This window comes from Corapipo altera, unplaced genomic scaffold (assembly GCF_003945725.1).
Source record: "Corapipo altera isolate COAL_440 unplaced genomic scaffold, ASM394572v1 96, whole genome shotgun sequence".
NCBI lineage: Eukaryota > Metazoa > Chordata > Aves > Passeriformes > Pipridae > Corapipo > Corapipo altera.
Window position 1 is genome coordinate 435,047 of NW_020884962.1, and position 8,213 is coordinate 443,259.

Consider the following 8,213-nt stretch of genomic DNA (forward strand, 5'->3'; position numbering starts at 1 on the left):
CCGGGAAGGCAGCAGGGAGGGTTTCCAGGGTGGCCTTTGCTGGGTCTTTCCAGCCCTGCCAGGCCGTTCACCCACCCACGCCGCCAGCGAGGCTCAGACCTTTTTTTTTCCTCCTCTCTCTGCTCGTTGCTTTTATCTTGCTCCTCCCTGTTTTGTTTTAGTTTTTTGTAATTTTTTTCAGCCTCCCTGTGCTGCCACGGGGCAGGGGCTGGAACACGTGACGGCCCCAGACACCCATTTTTTGGGGCAAAAAAAGCCCAAAATCAGAGTGTGACGCTCTCCCCCCAGAACCACCTTCCACCCAGGGGTCGTGGCACAGCTGGGGACAAAAATATTCCTACAGAGGTGGAAAAAGGAAGGGGGGAGGCAGGCAGGGAATGCTGCTAAAGCCTGTGGTGTAATTAAACAAATGCAGAACTTAACGAGCTCCATCACCTGACCCCAGAGCTTGGCTGGGAGATAAGGAGCACTTGGAGGACTCAACCCTGAGCAGGAGCCAAAGGTCCCATTGTTGCAGGGGAGATTTATCCAGCCAGGCCAGACCTTCAATCCCAGCAGTGCTGGAGTTGTTTCCTTCTCTCCAGGGAAGTCGTAGCACACGGAGGAGTCTCCGTGGCTGGAGGGATCCAAAGGGAGGGAGCAGGTTGGGAAGGGAAAGTCTGACACCAGGGCTTTGTTAAAACGCCACACAGGGGTGTTTATGTGGAGCCTGAGGAGGGAGGACACATCACCCCTTTCCCATGGCCTGGATTTGGCTCCTTGGGAGAAGCTGGATCACCTGGGACAGACATGGGAGTGCTGGTTAACGCCTTGGAGAGAAGCAGGACAACACATGGCTGCTGTTAGGAACTAAAAGTGTAGGGATTTCTCCCTGATCCCAGGGCTCAGGGAAGGGTTTTGGGGTCAGGCCGCCACAGACACAGAGAGGGAGGCGGTTGGTAGAGGCTGGAGATTTATTCCCACTCACCACTGCACCCAGTTCTATAAACATTAAAAAAATAACTCTATAAAAGCATGTTCTTCACTCCTTTTCAAGACAGTGGTGATGGCAGAGAATAGGCTTCAATATGAGAAGAGAATAGGCTTCAATACAGAGAACCAGTTATACCAAACCAAACGAAAACCTGCTCCAAAACCAGCCACAACATGGGTTTTTCCCCTAAAATTCACCTATTTCACCCCTTCGAGGGGTTGAGGCTCACCCAGAGTTGTTTCTTCCCCTTGTGCAGATGTTCAATTAATATCAGCAGCCAGGATATTTTGCAGGTGCACTTTGCTCATGGGATGGAAGACTGGAGCAACCTGACCTGGGAATTCCCAGGAGTTTTCTGAGCCTACAGGAGGGTGTCCCCAAGGGGAGATAATTGGTGACTAGAGAAGGAAGTGACAGGTACATCCAGTGAGGTCAATCACCAGGTACTGGAAGAAATCAGGTTGAGAAATATTGTCAAGAGTTCAGGAACTTGGTGTCACAGCAAAAGGGGGAAGAGTTTTCCGAGTGGGAGGGAAATAAATCCACGTAAATCAACTCAGTTGCTTTTCAGAAAATTAAAAAAAAAAAAAAAAAACCCCCCAGGGGGAGCGGGGGGACCCCCCCCCCATTAAAAAAAAAAAAAAACCCAGAAAACCTGTTCCTTTAAAGGAAACTTCTAATCTGAAGTCAAGTTAGCAATGAACTAATTGGGAAACACTCATTTATCACAAAGCTCTCTTGGGAACAACCCTTGAAGGCCAATTTTCACCCCAAGTTCTCCTTTCAGCCATAGGAGAGACAGAACTGACTGGCCAGGAAAAGAAAAGCAATAGTTTAAAGGTTTGTTGGCTTTAGAAAACCCCAAACCTTTAAGACTACTCGTGTACAGACACAATATCCTCAAGTTCAGTGTTTTTAAAGCAAAAGGCTCACACATCTGTTACAAACACACGTTTCCCAAGTTTCAAGTATATAAAAAAAACCCCAAAAAATTCCAAACAATCCAGAAAGTGTCTGTTTGCCTTCGTTCTGGTACCTCTGATCAGGATAATATTTTAAATTAAACTTGGCGACCCTGAAAAATTCACTCTCAGGAGAAGGCAGAACTTCAGTCCTTAACCATGAATGATTTTTTTTCTTTTTTTTTAAGAAATATTTCCATTAATTTACTCATTACAGGAGTGAAAACTCCACTTGACCAGATTAAATCATGAGGGGCTTCCAAAATGAACATGATTGGGGCTCTGACTGACTCACGGGAGAGTGGGAAAGGGAACGTTTTTGAACACGTGGCAAATCCTGAGGTGACAAAACCCAAACTGTCCCTGGCCTGGGTGCAGACATTTCACTGCTTGGCTGATTGTCTGCCTGGCTTTTTTTCCTGCTGGCCTCTTCCACTGCCTGGAATTCCTCTGCCACGGCCACCGAACACACCTGGGGAGCAGAAAGGAAGAGCACGGATGTCACAGCACCCCTGGCACACAGTTATTCTTGTTTTACCCAAATACAGGCTTATTTTTGAGCCTTAGAAGCAGAAACAGGACTTTTTGACTTCTCCCTTTCCAGTCCCAGACCTGTGTTTAAGAGGTGCACAAATTGGTGTGGTAATGTCATGATTGATGGTAATGTCATGGTAAATTGAAGTTTCCTCTAAAAAATGGAGCCAAGGAAGCAATAAATTTAAAATCCAGGTCCCCTGAGAGCTGTGAGGGCCAACTGAAGCTGGACAGAGCAATCCATGGCTTTGGAGAGGGCACAGGACAGCAGGAGCTGGGAGGCTGTGGTGAGATGAGCATCCTCATACCCAAAAGCTGTCACAGGAGCTGCTGAGCTCAGATTTATCCCTCAAATAGGGATAAATCAGGATGTGGATCCACCCTGCCAGGCAGAGCCCAAAGGAGACTCAGTCCAAGCACCAGGCACAAGAGCCCTCAGCGGTTGCTTCATTGAGGAGACGTGATTAAATCAAAGGCAAAATATAAATTATTCCAAACCCTGCAGTGCTTGGGATGTTCCAGCTGCTCCTGGAGCAAAGACCGTGGACTTCTGAGTTTGGCAAGCAAGAAGTCAAAGAGGATGGATTACCAGTGTCAGAAACAATAACCCTTTCAACTGTGTGCACAATTACAGCTTCACTCCTGCCTGGTGGCCTCCCAACCAAATTGTCCTGCCTGGTTGTTTTGTTGTGTTTTTTTTTTTCCCCCTCCCCTTTCCCTCCTCCCTTCATGTCTCAGTAATGAGAGCCAAACCTTTGAGCTAATTAGCAAATGCTCGAAAATATTCCATCAGCGAATTCAAGCTGCACACGAAAACAGCAGGAGCTCCACCTCAGAGCTCCAGCTCTGCTCCCCACAAGGTGGATATTTCTGTATTTCCACGGCAGAGAAAAAAAAAACCCAGCGCCATGAAAATGTTTATCCGAATAACCATATCCCAAAAAAATAAAACCCCAAAAAAAACCACCCTGCCAAGTGCTCTGGACACTGCAAAGGGAAGGAGGGGGAAAATAAAGGCGCCTTCAGATTTGTAAAGGTCACTTCTTGCACGCTGGGAGCTTCCAGGAGGGAGCAGGGATCGTGGGGATTTGGGAAAAAAGGAGGCCCCGGGAATCGCGAGACGCAGCACGTCCCGTCCTGGTGTGATGGCTCTGGGTGGGTCCCACCTGTCCTGCCAGGATTCCTGGCATAGTCAAAACACAGGCAGGTCCTTAAGGGTGCTGCAAAAAGAGGTTTCACCCCTCGGTGTCCCAGTGCCCGGGGCTCCTTTTAAAATTTAACTCGGGATTTTAAGCTCCGACCAAGCCCCCGGGCCTGCGAGGTGACCACAAACCCCCAAAGGTGTGGCACGAGGGGGTGAGCAGGAAAGGAGAGAAATGGTTCTGAGGCTTCCAGTGGGATAATTTAGAGGGGAGGGGGGGGAGGAGGAAAAAAGAGCAACGTGTCCTCCAGCTGAAGTGCTCCGGGATCGCTTAACCCCCGTGAAATAGGAATGTTGTTTTGGTGACCTATTTCTTCTGAAGTGGCAACTTCCCCTTTTATCAGGAACATGAATTATTCATGTGGAGCAGGAGGAACACAAACCTTACAAACCCTTCGGTTTTTTGTTTGGGTTTGGTTTTTTTTTTTTTTAATATAAATAAACTGACAGGAGATCCAAAGCCCCATTTTAATGGGAGAGAAGATGATTTTTTTTCCTATCACTGCCACGGCTGTATTTGCACTGTTTTCACCCAGAACAGCCATTTGTTTCCCATCCCCCTGGACTTGCTAAGCTGAAAAGTTTTGTAGGGCCCTGCTGCCAAACGAGCCAGGAGGGGTAGGAACAATCACGTTCAGACTCTCTTAAGCTCCTGCCCAACCCCAGAACCGAGGGAGGCCCATCCCTGGCACGGATCCTCCCCGTGCCTTGGCAGACGCTGCCCTTACGCACTCGCTCGACTGGATCCCGCACAGGAACGGCTCCAGCTTCCCCCAGCCCCAGCCCTGGCTCGAAAGCCGAGAAGCAGGAGCTGATCCTTGCACAAGAGGTGACATTCCATAGGCAGGGGATCCCGCTCAGTCCCTCTCCCAGCTGGGAAACAAACGGGATCGTTACCTCGTCCAGCTCCTCCAACCCCACGGCCCTTCTGCTGCTTCTGCTGTTGCATCCCACCACGGCCCCTGCCCTTGGACACCACCTCCTCCTTCACCATGTCAATGATTTCGTCGGGGATCCGCAGGTATTTGATGGTGCTGCCACGGATGTAGCACTCGGGCATCCTCCAGAACTTGTCTCCATCCTGTTGGGGAGCAACACGCTAAGACACGGACCAAAACCGGTGCTTTTCTGCCACTTTTTAGGGTGTTCTGAGTGTTTCCATCACTTCTGGAGAGAGTGAGAGCTGCACCAGTCTTTGCTGAAAGCATTATTTGTAACTAGCTGTGAAAAAGGGGGGGCTTTTCCTCCCCAAAATACAACCTGGGGCCACAAACAACTGTAGTTTCAATTTCAGAATTTCACGGAGTTTTCTGAGTTAACACCCACAAAGATTTAGTTCCACAATTACCTCAAAGGCTCACAGAAGACGAAGGAGGAAGAGGGTGAGGAAACAAGCACCTCCTTCCCTTCTTGTACAAGAAGGTAATTGAAAGTGGGGCTAGAGACACAAACGTGGGGAGTTAAAATGCTGATGAACAACCAATTCTGGGAAGAAAAAAGGCAGCTGGGGCCAGGTTTCTCCTCCAGCTGGGAGTCACCCCAACCCTTCACTCCTCTGGGGTGTGGAGGCAGCAGCAAGGCAGGTCTGGAGCCAGCTGGCTGTGGGGTGTGAGCCACCAGAGCAGCTGAGGGGAAAAAAGGAGCTCACCCATTTTACATTTATTACAAAGAAAAAGAGTCTTCAGGTGCACAGTTTCAAAGCAGCCACCTCTGGATGCTGCTTTGAGTTGTTTCAGGGTTTTCCTGGGATACAAAGGGCTTCCCCCTAGGACACAACCCACCAGGGAGTGAGAATCCAGCACTGAAGCTGAACAACAACTCTCTGGCCATGATGTAACTGGGAGGAGGGACAGGGACCCGCCTCGTCCCGCTCCAGCACCGCATTCCCGGCTCAGCAGCAGCTCCGTGGGGGTCTGGCTGCAGCTGGGATCCCTCCAGCACAGCCATCCTCAAGTGGCACCACGTGGAAAAGGCATCTGTGGTGTCCCAGGAGAGGAGGAGAAACCAGAACGCCCCGTTCCTCGGAAAGGAGGATAAAAGAGTCTGTTCCCCCCCCCTCCTCACCCCGCCCCGGGAGTTATTTGGGGCAGCTCTTGCCTGTACAGGCAAGTCCAGGACAAGACAGAGAGCAACAGTTCTCTTCCAACAGACACCCGGCAAACCCCACCCTGCCTTGGATCTGCCTGCCTTGGATCCTTGGCTCGGGATGCAGGAAGGGATGGAACCAGGCTCCAGGCTCCTTCGCTTCCTCGTTCCGGCCTCCCCGGAGTAAACAACCGGCTCCCGGCTCGTTGTTCCGTGCCATCTAGTGGCCAGTGCCACCAGTGCCACCAGTACAACCCCACGGCTCCACGCTCGTCTGGGATTTGGGGGGGTTCTGGTGTGTTAAGGTGGGCTGAGGTTGGTGAGCCCGGCTGCTCTCCTGGGCCAGATCATGGAATCAGGGAAACACAGACTGGTTTGGGTTGGAAGTGACTTAAAGCCCATCCAGTTCCACCCTCTGCCATGGGCAGGGACACCTTCCACAGTCCCAGGTTGCTCCAAGCCCCGTCCAAGCTGGCCTTGGACACTTCCAGGGATGGGGCAGCCACAGCTTCTCTGCCCAACCTGTGCCAGGGCCTCACTACCCTCCCAGGGAAGAATTCCTTCCCAATATTCCACCTAAATCCACTCTCTGAGATAGTTTGAAGCCTTTACCCCTTGTCCTGTCACTCCAGGCCCTTGGAAATAGTCTCTCTCCATCTTTCTTGTAGCCCCTTCAGGCACTGCAAGGCCACAATCAGGTCACCCCAAAGCTTCTCTTCTCCAGGCTGAACAATCCCAACTCTCCCAGCCTTTCCTCACAGCAGAGCTGCTCCAGCCCTCTGATCATCTTGGTGCCTCCTCTGGCCTTGCTCCAACAGGTCCAATTCCTTCTGGGTGATACCTCCAGGTCACCCAGAGGGAACAAAACCTGAGCTGCTGCTCTTCCCAGGCAGAGCACTGAACCTTTGGAAGCGAATTTCCAAGGAGAAGGATGGTATCACCCCTATCATGGGCTTGGCTGTTACCTCCTCTAGTCCCTCTCCCGCTAAATTCAACTTGTCCCACCATGACCCAAGGTGCACCCACAAATTCCAAACAAAATTCCACCCCAAAATTCCCTCCCAAACCTCGCTCAGGGTGTTTGCTCTGTCACACTGATGTGACACCACTCCAAACTCCTGCTGTGGAGACAACAGGGACTGGGGGGTCTGCAGAGAGATTTTTGGAAGAACAAGAGCTCCAGTCTTTCCCATGGAGCTCTGATATTCCAGGGCAGGGGAAAGAGCAGTGACAGCCTGATATCCCTCCGGCTGCCACTTCCCACAGCACACAGGGAGCAAGACCAGACGTTTCTGACAGAGGTAAAAGCCCAAAGCACAAATCCCAATCTCCTGGAGCAACTCTGGCCAAGGGCAGAAGTCCCAGATGGCCTCAGAATGGGTGAACCAGCAGCTCCTGGGTTGGATGTGGAGTGACAGGGGGAGAGACAGGCAGGGAATAAAAGTGAACGTGGTGTTTGAGGCTGCTGGGGAAGCACATGACAGGGGAAAGCTGGGGTTTTTTTGGGAAACCCGGCTCAGGATCACAGCATGTGGCCCCCAGACCCTCAGTGAGGGGGGTGAGGGATCTCCAGACCCTCACTGAGGGGGTGAGGGACCCCCATACCCTCATTCTGTGCTGTGCAGAAAGTCACCCCGCCCCGGGGTGCACCTGAGCGTGTTCCTTCGTTATGGATCTTATAATTGACTATGTTAAATTTGCATTTCGGGCAGCAGTCACACTTCCACAGGAGCAACAAGCCTCTGAGCTACAGCAGAGCAGGCCTGGCTGCAGGGACAGAGGTCAGGACCCCTCGGGGATGGTTCCTGGGTGGCACAGCGGGTGGGTGACCCCTGCCCAGTGCCGGGCACTCCTGGAAGCCTGGCTGGTGGGTGACCCCTGCCCAGTGCCGGGCACTCCTGGAAGCCTGGCTGGTGGGTGACCCCTGCCCGGTGCTGGGTGTTCCCCGTGCACACAGAGGGTGGTGACCCCTGCCCGGTGCTGGGTGTTCCCCGTGCACACAGAGGGTGATGATCCCTCCCCGGTGCCAGGGTGACCCCTGCCCGGTGCCCCGGCCTTACCCGTGACGTGCAGATGACCTCCCGCAGGTTGATGTTCATCCAGTTGTCGCAGCTCACCAGGTGCCCGTTGTAGGTCTCCCCGTTCTTCAGCTCCACCAGCTGCGAGAGAACACGAGTCACGTGTGCCGCCGGTACCGGGACCTGCCCCGGTGTCACCGAGGGCGGGAGGGGCGGCGGGACCGGGGCCGGTACTCACGTACTCACCATGGGGTGGTTCTGCGCCGTCTTCAGCAGGGATAGAGGCAGCTGCGAGCGAAACAGAGGAGAGAGGCCTCAGGCACCGAGCAACACCGGAGGACCCACCGGTGCACCAAGCGGGGCACCGGGCAGGGGAGAGATGCCCCGGGCCCTCCCCGGAGCTCCAGCCCGCTCCCCAGCCCCGCACTCCCCCCCGGCTG

The 8,213-nt window shown here is 52.7% G+C and overlaps 1 protein-coding gene across 2 annotated transcripts; it reads right to left on the minus strand.

Annotated features, from left to right (window-relative positions):
• Positions 1 to 939: 939 nt before the first annotated feature.
• On the minus strand, positions 940 to 8,153 carry LSM4 (LSM4 homolog, U6 small nuclear RNA and mRNA degradation associated). Of its 2 annotated transcripts, XM_027664355.1 has the most exons (4): positions 8,020 to 8,153; positions 7,816 to 7,914; positions 4,568 to 4,751; positions 940 to 2,407 (listed from the first exon to the last, which is right to left on the minus strand). In XM_027664355.1, the coding sequence occupies exons 1-4, from the start codon at positions 8,020 to 8,022 to the stop codon at positions 2,319 to 2,321; spliced, it is 375 nt and encodes a 124-aa protein (XP_027520156.1). In that variant the 5' UTR covers positions 8,023 to 8,153; the 3' UTR covers positions 940 to 2,318. The 2 variants fall into 2 exon arrangements, with proteins under 2 accessions (XP_027520156.1, XP_027520155.1); XM_027664354.1 differs by lacking the exons at positions 7,816 to 7,914; positions 8,020 to 8,153 and adding an exon at positions 5,838 to 5,990.
• Positions 8,154 to 8,213: the final 60 nt, after the last annotated feature.

Excerpts from the sequence above, each read along its gene's own strand:
- LSM4 (XM_027664354.1), bottom strand. The coding sequence starts at position 5,975 with ATGGCACGGAACAACGAGCCGGGAGCCGGTTGTTTACTCCGGGGAGGC. Across the intron at positions 4,752-5,837 it reads GCAGGCAGATCCAAGGCAGG|GATGGAGACAAGTTCTGGAG; the intron begins GTGGGGTTTGCC and ends GCTCCCCAACAG. Across the intron at positions 2,408-4,567 it reads GGTTGGAGGAGCTGGACGAG|GTGTGTTCGGTGGCCGTGGC; the intron begins GTAACGATCCCG and ends TCTGCTCCCCAG.